This window comes from Dermacentor andersoni, chromosome 6, assembly GCF_023375885.2.
Source record: "Dermacentor andersoni chromosome 6, qqDerAnde1_hic_scaffold, whole genome shotgun sequence".
Lineage (NCBI taxonomy): Eukaryota > Metazoa > Arthropoda > Arachnida > Ixodida > Ixodidae > Dermacentor > Dermacentor andersoni.
This window is the reverse complement of record NC_092819.1, coordinates 151,841,000-151,853,657: the sequence shown is the minus strand read 5'-3', so window position 1 is coordinate 151,853,657 and position 12,658 is coordinate 151,841,000. Positions and strand designations below refer to the sequence as shown.

Here is a 12,658-nt window from a genome sequence, read left to right as displayed (position 1 = left end):
TGTATTGCATGCAAAACGACAAAAAAATTTGCAATCGCGCACGTGGCCGCGATAGCTAAATGGTCCGCGCTTCTGACTCCGACCAGGTAGTTGTCAGAGCGGCCTCTACCCCTCTTCATAATAATGTGCAAAATGTTGTTCTCCAACTGGATATAAAGAGCAGGAAGCTGAAAATGATCACGTGAGTGGTCGACAGCAACACATCGATGGAGTAAGTAAGAGCCGGTGCATTGTCACATGGTGGACCGGGAAAAGTTAAGCTTCGGTCTCCTGAATGCAGCCCTTTTAAAACTGGCAGACTCGGTTTCGTATGTTTACTTCTAGGCGCATTCTTTAGAGGCCCCTTACCTGCGGGTATTAAACAAAGGGCTGAAATAACCCAAAAAATATTCTGATGATGATAGTGTTGCAGAAAACCATGACGGCGCCAACTGAGAATGATGCACTGGTCAGCTTTGATGGTGACGGAAAGCCGGCACAATCGGTTTCTCTGCGAAAGAAGAGCGGTAACTGAAAGGTAACTGAACAGGGGCGAGTGAAGCGGTGAGATTGGCTTATGCGAAGTGACGTGCGCCTAAGTGGCGAATAGTATAAAGTGCGTTGTTTAAAGGGTTCTAGAAAAAAATCACAGGCCTGCGCGGCCCACGCAGCAAAGTCACAGCTGCGTATGCTGGAAGAGCGGCTCCATAGGAGCTCCATTTTTGGCACCACGCAATACAAGGTTTTCACGGCGAAATTTCGCCTCAACGTATATAAGCCGTCGGGGCGGGGTCGATGGTGAGCTGTGTCTTGTGCTGCGTCTTGCCCTGCTCTCTGCACAGTGGTCGGCTTAGCCTGATGTTGCCTGGTTCGCACCTTCAGCGGCTGGTGCCTGGCTCGTACCTTTAGCAGCGATTGGTACCTTGCGAGGAGGCGCCGTAACCTGTTCCGAAGAGTAAACACAGGTACCCAGAATACGTGGCGCACATGTCACATCCCTGGGCCCGTGGCATGGTACGTTGCTGTTGTTGATGATAATGGTGCTTTATTGGCATCATCTTCGAAACTGGGTGGTGACAAATAGTCACATAGTCGGCTTGAGTTAACCAGGTCCAGCTACGTGCAGCATGGAACCGCGATATGCAGCTGCTACATGTCGAGAATTGTCATAACAAAGGAGATGAGCTTGTCTCTATTTTTAATGCGTTCTTTAGTTTTAATGCTCGTTTGGTAGCAACGGATGATGTCACTATTGATGCAAGTAACGTTGATTCTTCTTCTTGTTGTGAGTATGCCTCTTGTTTTGCTAGTTATTGTTACTCAATGCTTGTAGATAAACCAACGCGTGCAACAGAACAAAGTAGTGCACATATAGACCCTGTGTTGTCTAACACTCCTCCTTGCACAAATGCGCAAGATTTACACGTTATTGTTATTGATCACTACCCTATGCTTTTTGTAATGTCAAACTGCCTGAAATCAAGCAACAACTGTTCTATCCAGACATAAGTTAACGCTGACGTATTTGCAAATAATGTACGTGCAATTGATTCTTCGCGTGTATACTTTTTGAACTGTTCCAGCAATAGTTACAGCATGTTTGTATATCTATAGACATGTCTACTGAGGCGATGGTAACCGCCTCCACCACTTACTGTGTGCGTAATAGATGTGCAATCCCGCGAGCTCCTTGGGTAACGGGCAAGCTCTTGTCTTCTATTAAAACAAGATATAACATGTATATAAAATTAAAACGGGAACCTTATAATACTTCTTTCAAGGAAAGATACTCTAGGTATTCGCAAACACTTCATGGAACACTTTATGCAGCAAAGAAAATTTCTGTAGCAATCGCATTCAAGAGAACCGGAAGGATTCGAAAAAAAATACTGGTGCCTTGTCAATCAGTTTATCGGGCGAGACGTGAAGCAACATCCCCCAGAAAAAGAAAATTACAATGACGCTGCGTACACCAGACCCGGAAGTAGCTATAGTGCTTTCAGTGCCTATTTTTCGTCCACCATTACCTCAATATGCGAGGCGTTGATTGCGATAGAAAATTAGTAGACAGCTATACACAGTAAGGATAATAGTTTTATCGCCCACATACACTTGCAAACATTCGCTTATTAACTAATTTAACAAGCATGATGCCACGCGCATGCAAGCAAATATGAACACGTATCACTCGGTGATCGGGTACACCCGCTTTGAAAACACTGCAGTGAAAAAGCAGGGCAGCAGCAGCAGCAGCGAGCGAATTTACCCTCATGCTGCCTCTACCTTCAACACGAGCTAAGTGCCGAGAACACAGGGAACTCGAAGCTATCAACACCTGCCGCACTCTGTCCCATCGCAAATCCCTTTCGAGATACAACAGTAGGAAGCCGCCTTCAGAGTAGAACGCCCCTCTTCCCTACCCTTGTGCTTAGAGCGCAACGGAAGGCGGCGCGCTTCCTTCCCGCTTTCCTCCCTTCCACCGCACACTCGCATGGTTGGACTGGCACATACAGCGCAGGACACGATGTTAATGACGTTTGACTTTGTACAGGGCATGACGTCAACGCCAGCGACAGAAATGCGCCTGGAGTGCATATATAATGGCCACCGCATTAATATTTGCCAACGCGTCTGCTTGTTCCGTTTCTGCACCTTATACATCCCTGTGGGTAGCCCGTGGTATGCAATAGTGAATTTGTATATTTGTTGTGCATGTCATGCTTGTGAACGTCATAAGCACTTGCGAGTTTGAAGCTGACAAACTTCATGGATCTCTTTATTATTTCAGGTAATGAGAGCACATTTTTAACCAAAATACCTCGCACTTCTGTTTTCGACTTGCTATCGCAAAATGGTAGCTTGTGCTGCCTCAACCAGTCACATTTTTGGAACTCGTAGAAACAAAATTCTCGAATTTCTAAAGTCGATGAAGTCCAATTTTGTAGTATAAGAATACAATGGCTGCGATTAGGAATTCATACATGCTTTAAAAATTCACGCACCCAAACTGAACTTACTGTTTTGCTCGTTTTATCAAAAGTTCGGTTTAACACAACAAAGAGTACAGCGAAAGAAAACTTGTTGAAAAACACGCGTCAACTGTCTTAGAAAACAGAGAGCTGGTAAGCGTTCATGGTGTACTTTGGTGCAAAGCCTTTCGTCTAATTGCGAGCACTGCGCAAAAATACGTAATCAACTGTTAGTTTGTTACACTTGAAGCGCGGTAACCTGTTTGTTCGCTTTCATTAGACTTGCTATGCGAGGCACTACATTTTAACGCATTGCAGCTAATTTAGCAAACTTAAAATTTCTCCTTGTTTGCAAACTACTCGGTTTATCTCCTTTGAAAGCAATCCTGGGGATAACCCTAGGTCGGGAATCAAAATAAAAGTCTGAACCCCGGGCTAAGATGGAAACGAGTTGCTGAACCTTGAGCCTCACATCATAGAAGAAAACTGACATACTTTGACGTGATATTTTCTTCCTCAATCACCATTCTTGAAGGGGAATTTCTTTTAGTGCCAAGTCTGAAGGCGCAGTGCACAAAAATTTGCAGTGACGTTTCACTTAGCTCACGCGACTCACGTGCAAGCGTGTGGGTCCAGTTCCCCTTTTCTGCACTGCGCACACAGTGTTTGCTTTGTGGCAAACTGCCTAGTACATTCCTCGGCAGTCTCCTGGGCCCGCCAGCCTTCTGTCAGACATGTTCAGCTCGTGTCAACTTGCGCTCGGCCTGCCGCCGCTTGCGTAGCTCCTCCATCTTTCTCGCTCAGTGCTCGCCCTCTCGATCACCATACGAACCCGGTACGTCCATTATAATGGACGTACCGGACATAATGGACGTAGCCGTTCTGTGTGCGTATACGCACACAGAACGGGTAGCTACTGACATACGAGGTCAACCCAGCGTACCTCCGCACCCTCCTCCTACGCCATGCCTTCGCCTACTTTCTCCTTCGCTAAAGCTCACCTAGACTTCCTTTCTTGGTGGCGTTGCTTTGTCGAGTGCATATTGCTATAAATGCAAGGAAGAGGCGCCGCGAACGCGCACAGCAAGCACCGCGGCGTCGAAACGTAAACAGAAAAAGCGCGAATGCGGTCGCGAACGCTACATTGATCTTGACGGTGCGATGACTGGCACCCCGGCTAGCGATTATCTTCTCCACCTGTAGGCATCTTCCTCATCCGGCGCTCCCTTCCCTCTCGGACACAATTCTGCAGCAAACACGTGAAGGCGGAAAACTGTTGCACACTTGGTAATGCGCCGGCTCGCATCGTCGCGATGCTGCTTTAGTTATTTGTCTGCCTTCGGCTCGATTTCTACGCTGAGCTGCGGCTTCGCTCGCTCGTATAGTTGGGCCAGACTCGCGCAAATGATGTTTCTTTTCGACTTTATCTTCCAACATCTCAGCAGTGGATTGAAACGTAGGCTGTTCTGTGTGTTGTGTGAGTGACTCCAAAGAATGTATGCACTGTTCGCTTCACTGGGCTGAGAAATTGTAGCCTTAGTCTTACGTGGGTATGAGCCATTGCATTGTTTGCTTGCTTCTGGCGGTATGAGAAGGTCACGTGGTTTTTCAGTACCACTTGACTAGACGCCTTATTCATGTGCATAGTATGTGCAGTTCCGATGAATGTATGCGCTGTACGCTTCAATTTGATGAGTACTTGTAACCTCTAAAATACGAGAGGGATGAGTCATTGCATTTCTTGCTTGCTTAGTGGGTGGGGGATTATGAGCCATTGGTGATGATGATACTGTAGTAGTATTGAAACGGACGACGGAATTTTTCAAGGTCATGGGGGTATAACCCACTTAAGGCTTGCGCCTTAACAACGCCGATTTCACAGACGGGGCATGTACACTTGAGTAAAAAAATTTCTTACTCCAAATCATACTCTGTCTTCATTTTCTGCACCAGCGCTCAAGCATTTTGTGATTGTCGAGCGTGAGCTTCACCGATATGTAAACTATAGTCTCCAATGCCTACTAACGGAAAAGCATTAACGGCCCCGCGTCGCAGAATATCCGGTGTCTGCGTCTAGCATCGGCTGTCCTGTGAGCGATTATTTCCGTATACATCTTATACGACGCTAAAGGTCATCTTCTATCCCGAAAGTTGCTGACAGCTTGTCTTATATTGGCTACACATTTATTTCGCGCAATTCTGAGAATGACAGACCGCATATAAATGTTATGAAACAAAACAGCGCCAACGCGCATACCTTTTATGTTAAAGCTTCTCGGACTGAAATATTATAATTTCAGTCAAGAGGACACGTTTCAACCGGAAAGCTCGCCTTCGTGTACTGCTTTCGCCGCCAGCTTTTCCGCGTAAACACTACGTCTACATAAGCTCTAGTTGCCGGGAAGCATGAGAAGAAGTCAAATATGTTTGAATGCTATCGCGTTTCACGTTTAAAGCCGAAGCATAAGGGTCCTCTAACTTCCTTTTTCTGCTGCACTGCCATCAAATTGTTTTGCACAATAAACCAGTTATGTTCTAGTTTATCAGCTATTAAGCACAGTTTAAGCCACCTGATGCCAACCTGCATCGGCAGTTTTCCAGAATGGGGTGCTAGCTCAAGGTTTCACTGCTGTTTGTAGGGCGTACACACCAAAGTTATTCTGTGCTTTTCATCTTGTGCATAGTGCGGGGTCCAGATAATGTAACGTTTATGTCAAGAAAGAGCAATAATAAGCTTAAGAATTTCGTGCTACGTTGTTCAGTCACACTGGTGGACGCATTACATACTGTTCTAGAAAATGTACGCGTTAACTTTCTTTGTCAATGACATATATTGGTATTTATTGATGCCCTGTAGCCCACAACACTTGACCATTATACTGGTTCATTTTTCTTTTATCAATTTTGCTTGCGTATTCGTTTAGATTTCTTCCCCTTTTCTCGCTTAAACTATAGTAACTACTGGTGAAGTTAAGTTTGACTACCTTCGCTAGCGCTTGCGCCGACTAAGGTGCCGGCCTATGTGGCTCCTGCCGTTCATCATGGTTATCGCCCCAAGCGGTCATGGAATTTGGAGAAAAGATAAAAAGGAGGGGCTCCAGCAGGGGCGTACCTTGTGACGCTAAGGAACAGATAATTCAGGCAGGCTTCGCCACATTGAGAAGCGAGCTGTCCTTTTTTGAGCAAATGATGGGGCACTAAATCAATACACAAAATCAGTTTAGAATGATAAAGCGTTCTTGAAAACCTCTTCTGCCATGAATTTCGCGACTATGGGTAGATGAGTGAAAGAGAAAATGAAGGTTAAGGCTTTATATATTGAATTTTGCGCCGGGAACTCTACGCCGGCATGTCACTGTCACTTCAGAGATATAATACGGTTTTCTTTTTATTTGGTTCACGTTGGCTCTATCGAAGTTCTCACAACTTGCCATATGCAGGCTACGCCTCCTTTAGCATCCAATGTAGTCGATCTTTATCCGTCAAGACTTAACTAGGCCCTGGCAGACGCCGCCGAAATATGTGACGTCATGGCAAGCTGGTGTGGGAACCCCCAGGCGGCGGCGCCGCCAGCATTTTCTTTTTGCGCCTTCTCGGGCTTGGCAAGCGCATTCTGCTTGCATAAATGGCTTTTGACACTGTGGAAGTGTAACTTACAAACACAGGTGAAATGCTCTTTCTCTTTAGTGTGCCTTTAAACGACACGTCTTCCACTATGCACTCTGCTGGAGTGCATGGCTAGGGGAACCAATAGGAACCAACAGGAGTGGGCGGAAAAGACCAGTTGCGCTCGTTTGCACTAACGATTGGCTCGTGACAATTGCGTACTTGTATAACCCCACTTCTGATTTGTCGAGTGATCCGGTGCTACACTATCGAGGGGTGTATAAGTTGAATTCTTGTGTGAGTCGAATTCAGTCGTGTGAGCCGGAAATTCAGTTTCTTTCAGGAGAGGCAACAGTAAGAGCTTGTGGAGCTCGTCACTCGACAAGCTGTTGGCGTGTATATTTGTGAATAAACCTGTGCGTACGGAGGATTTGTTTCGAGCCTTGTTTGAGAAACGAACGGAAAATTGAGGACCGGGAGCCCGGATCACAAGGCTCCCATTGGAAGCGACGGCCAAGCAACGACTTAAAATCGGTGCCAAACACAACTAATACACTTCACATACGGCTAATATATTTTGTGTAGGCAGAACTGATTCTCTGGTTTTATTCCCAACTCTCATTTCTCAAGGTGTCAGTTTTTCATGCTTCAGTTGGAATGTATGACAAGGCTCTGCCGCAATGGGTAAAAGGAACACATTTTGAGAAAACAGCATGCTTTATGCGCGCTGAGTGAAGAAGGCATGTTTCTAACGAAAAGCACTGTTCAAGAACAGAAAGAAAAATTGCTGGAATTACTGTAAACATAACGACATGTAACTTTTGTCCAGTGGAAGGAAATCAACTGCTGTAATATGACCACCTTTTGTTGCAATCCTATGGAATGAAATATGCATCTGCGCGGTATTCTGCGAGTCTCCAGCTAGTGGACATGTGAATTTTGTCTGGTGCTGAAGTGTTGCTTGGCTGGGGGCGTCTATGTCCTTACGCGTACCCTATCCCAGCCAATCAGAATTTCAGCAGCAGAGAAAACGGGCTTATGCACTATGGCACACTACAGAATACACCCCCCTCCTTTATTTCTTACATCAAATCACTGTAAATGTGACGACGTGCGCTTAGAAACGAGTATTCCTAATTGGAAATTGTTAATATAATGGCGCACTTTTAATGATGTGGAAATAAATTACGCACACCTTTATTTTCTACGCGAAATAGCTGGCAGCTGATGCTGCCAGGAAAGGCTCGTCAAGAATAGTGAAATTTCCTTGCAGCGACGGGTTCTCTGTAGATAACGGAGCCTACATTCGTGACAATACGTGTTACAGCGTTAATGTGTGTACATTTTTGCTTCATGGTAAAGCTAGCGCAAAAAACAAGGCCGACAACTACCAGATAAATACTCAGGACATGCTCCCGTGCTGCTTTACATTCTCTTACAGATTTATGCTACCTGTTAAACAAAAAATAAAGAAAGCAAGCGACGCAAACGAAGAATCAAAACGGCAATGTTTCCTTGTTAAACATGCGCCTAAATCTAGGTCCACCACCCTCAAGCTTAGCCGCATGACGTCACATATCCACTGAACCACTGCCCAAGGAAAGCGAACACTCACCGGCACGTAGTCCTTCCACTCGTCCATCTCGTAAATCTGATGCCACGCATCCGTGATGCCGGTTCTCGTGAAGTTCACTGCCAGACACTCTCCACCTGATCTCAGTAGCTCGTATACGTTTCGGTAGGCTCGCCCCAAGTCCTTTACGAAGTGGAATATAAGGAACGCGTAGACACGGTCAATCCGTCCATACTGGGCCAGGATAGCATCGGGTTTGTCATGCTCTATATCCAGGAGTTCAAAAAAGACCTCCGGTGCATGATTGTGCTCTCGGGCGTAGTCCAGCATGTCACGTGATGAATCAGCAGCGATGACGCACGCACATGGCCGCAAATGTGATAGCAACTTTTCTTTAAGGAAGTTACCTGGTCCGCAGCCCAAGTCTAGGTATCTCCAATCATCGCCAGCTGGCTGCCTAAATTTCACTATATCCAGTGCCTTGAAATGCTCTTTATATAAGTTCACTTTTAAGTGCGTGAATGCCACAGGGTCAAGCCTGCACTCGGTCCTTTCCGTCTGCTCATAGTCCCCGTTTGCACCAGCGTTAGTGGAAATGGGAAAAGTGGGCATCGCCAGCTCACAGGAAGCGATGCGTTGGGCTTATGTTATAGTGCGTCTTTGCCGAAGATATATGCGGTGCTGGAGTAATCAGCGATGGGGAATTCTTGCTTACAAAGTGCGGTCTTGAACAATACATCTGGATTTGCACATAACAGACTCAATAACTTCTATTGTAGCCTAATCGGTCTAGCTCAGTTTGGAGTGCGGCAGAGATAGAAGCCGGGTAAATTACCCGCATTCGCGATAAGCACTTTTGGGCGCGAAACAAACGATATCCGTATCCTATCAGCTGTGGCGAGGTGCCGCCGACACCGAAACCAGATGCGCAGAACGTTGTTGTTCGCTTCGCTTCACAAAGGAAGCTTGGTGAATTGCTCGCCATGGCCAGAAAGAAGTGGCTGGCATTTAAAGAAGTCAGCCTATATTCTAAAAACCGGGTATATAAATGAACACCTGGCACAAAAAAAAACAAGAAACTGTTCGCAGCTATGCGCAAGAAATCCGGGGTGAACTGGTAGTTCGCTTCGACATCAAAAGGACTGGTCATCGTTGGCACGGAAAACTGAGACTTCAACGGTCATCCGCCTAGCTTCCAAAAATGACGCATAAAAATCACATAAGAGAGCGAATAGGTTGTCAGGCACGAATACATTGCCTCTAAAATCTATTAACTTGGGATATGAATCGTTTAGTGACACTTATTATGAAATCGTTCGTCTCAACGAAAAGAAAACCACGGAGTTAAAAGTTTTTCAACTATGAATATGACTGCCAGGTATATAAGGTGCAAAGTAGGGGAAAATGACAATCTGAAGTCTTCAGTAGAAGATAACTGTGATGTTATTTGTTTCACCAAAACATGATTATCACAAAATACAAACATACCTTATGTAGGGTTTCGCTCGCCCCACATCAATAGAATCAATCAAAGGGGAAGTGGTGCAGCTATGTACATAAAAGAAAGTATGCGTTTACCATAGTGGAAAAATTATCTATAGTTACTGAAGACGTAGAATGCCTTACTGTACATTTAGAAAACACCATCGCATCTGTTATATATAGAACTCCTACAGGAGACAAAGAAAGTTCGGACAATTTTTTAGACCTGTTCCCACCGCATGCCGGTTCTAGCAATAGACCTGTGAAAATCATGTGAGATGTAAACATACACATGAACTCACAAGACGCATGGACCCGGGAAATGAAATAAATTGTAGCTTGCCTCGCCTGCACAAACCACGTTAAGTTATCAACCAGAGTTACTTAGAATAGTGCCACCTTCTGGGGACATCAGTGTTACAAACTTAAATGAAGATGAACTATTTGCCGGCGTTCTCACAAGTGATATAAGTGACCATAAATTTACAACTATTTCCTTTACCAATTTCGCTAGCAACAATCGTGCTACGCGTGCACCTTGTTATCGCTGAATAATAAAAAAAATTTTTCAAACATTTTCGGGAAAAAACTGCAGCTATATACTGGCAGGCGGTCTACAGTGAAAGTGATGTTAACGCAGCTTTTGACGTTTTTCTTTCAAGCGTACAAATCTCTTGTGAATCGGCTTTTCGGCTACGATATGAACTCAAGTACGAAAACCTAGGATAAACCGTCATCAGTATACGACTGAAAAAAGAAAATTGCGATGTATCACCTTTCTACAAAAACACGTGATGAAGAACAGCTTGCGACATTCAAAAGGTTCAGGAATACAAAGCCTGTGCCTGCAAAGCAAACTGAAGAAAGCTAAGCAAGAATACTGCTAACAACTTCTTTCTGGCGTACGCAATGAAGCAAAACTGATATGAACGCTGTGAATAAAATAACAAGCAGAAAATCGAGTATCGCCTCACAGTATCATTGCTGAACAAAAGCCAAATGACGAGCAGGAACGAACATTTTGTACAGGCTGGGTCATGTGCCTCGAAACGAGGCGAAAGAAACTTTCATGCACTCATATCCCACCGGTGACCAGTTCTTTCTGCAATCCACAGATGGCACTGAGATGCAAAATCTTATAGATAAAATGAAGAGTACAGCCTCGGCAGGACCTGACTAAATTCGGCCGGAGCTGATTAAACGTGTCTCAAGCGAAGTAAGGGTCGATCTAGCTTATATTTTGAACTTGTGAAGAACTTCAAAAAATGGTCTTGTTGCTCTAAAAACCAATTGCATAACACCAATTCATAAAGGTGGTGCGATAGATCAAGTTTGCAATTACCGACCAATATCGGTCCTATGTACACGTTCAAAGGTTTTTGAAAGTGTCGCGGTTAACCCGCTGAGGTGCTTCTTGACTAAACGTAATCTTATGTCAAAGTACCAATACGGTTTCCAAAAATATAAGTGACCAGAGGAACCGCTTCTAGATATCAAGGATAAAATATTTCAGAATATAGAAAAATAAAAGGTTGCACTCGCCCTTTTTTAGACTTGTGGAAGGTTTTAGACTCGATCGACCATAAAATATAAATGCAATAACTAGAAGTCTACGGGATACGCGGCGTCGCTAATTATTTATTAGGAAGTTGTTTAAGAAGCCGAAACCGATTTGTTTAGATAAACTCTATTGCCTCTGACATTTTGCCTGTATGGCAGGGTGTGCCTCGGGGCTCAAGACTGCGCCCACTATTCTTAATTTACGTAAATGATATTCTACGAAAACCTAACTCACCTGACTTGACAATGTATGCCGATTATACCAACGTGTTTTTTACTTCCAATGACGCTTCTGAAGTTAATGCCAGCGTTAATGTGCATATTGTTCGCTTCTCAGAATGGCTGAGAGAAACTAGTCTGGAGTCTAGAATTAAATATTTGCAAAAACAACGTACGTTTATTCACGGCGGGTAACAAGAACGTACCCAATAACATTAACATTTATTTCAATGGCATGGCGATTAACCATGTTCAAGAAGAAAATTTCTTAGGCTTATTTCGATTCTTAAGAACTGCAGGACGACCGTAACCGCGTAAATGAATGATGTATTAATTGGTGCACGCAACTTAATTGAAATAAATGTAAGGCCATGAGAATATAAGCTGTTTTACATTCTGCAGCTAGAACGACGATAATCGGTGCCGTCGCACGCGTCGCATTGCGATTTTTAGGGGACACATTTCACGCGATTTCAACAATGCGACTGGTGTGGCACCCAGTGTGGCTGGCGGCCTGTTTTTGTGGCACACGCCGCATAATTGTTATAATGTACTGAAGAAAACGTGCACCTTAAAATATTATTCATCTGTCTTTATCAAGAGCATATAATACGCGTCTCTTGTAATTTAGGATTGTTTTGAAGTTTAAATTTGTTTTGGAATACGCAACGGTGGTTTCTGAAGTTCAGTGCGAAGAGAGACTAACGCACATCAACAACAGCTGCTTGTAGCTGGTGTTGTCTCATGTGCCTTCTATGTCCGTGTCATTCTGCCTGCGCTGCAGCAAATAACAATATGACCTATAAAAGCCCATATAGCTACCCTTACCGCGTATGCAGTATACGGAATTCGGCTGCAGCGAGGTCGTCGTGTCAGTGCAACGAGATCCTCACGATATCCGTGCTCAGCATCAGCTTCTGGAAAAACGATGTGCGTATATTGATCGGGATTGTGCATAAGTGGTGTCTGCTCCCAGCCATATTCTTGCACCACACGCAGCAACAAGCACCAAAGCGAAAGCCCACGTCTGTGCCTAAAGGAAGTCGAAAATGATCTCTGTGCATTACTGAACGTGGAATGGAAATTATGCTGCGAAATTCAACCTTAGCGCTAGCCTAGTATATAAGTTCGAGTGGGGGCTGTGAATATATGTAGAAGTCCTCTCCAAATATTTCTAAAGGCACAAAAGCCGACACATCACATTTTTTGAGCAGCTACCGTTAATTGTGTAGAAACGTCTACGTGGCATCATGGCATTCTAAAAGGCACG

The 12,658-nt window shown here is 44.6% G+C and overlaps 1 protein-coding gene across 2 annotated transcripts in view; it reads right to left on the bottom strand.

Annotated features, from left to right (window-relative positions):
- LOC129382727 (uncharacterized) overlaps window positions 1–8,972 on the bottom strand; it is a 28,640-nt gene extending 19,668 nt beyond the window's left edge. Inside the window, exon 1 of one of the 2 annotated variants that reach the window (XM_072288561.1) lies at window positions 8,170–8,972. In XM_072288561.1, coding sequence (XP_072144662.1) covers window positions 8,170–8,739 — 570 coding nt within the window. In that variant the 5' untranslated portion in view covers window positions 8,740–8,972. The remainder of the gene's footprint in view (window positions 1–8,169) is intronic. The other variant, XM_055066881.2, reaches the window with a different exon arrangement.
- Between the last annotated feature and the right edge of the window lie 3,686 nt (window positions 8,973–12,658).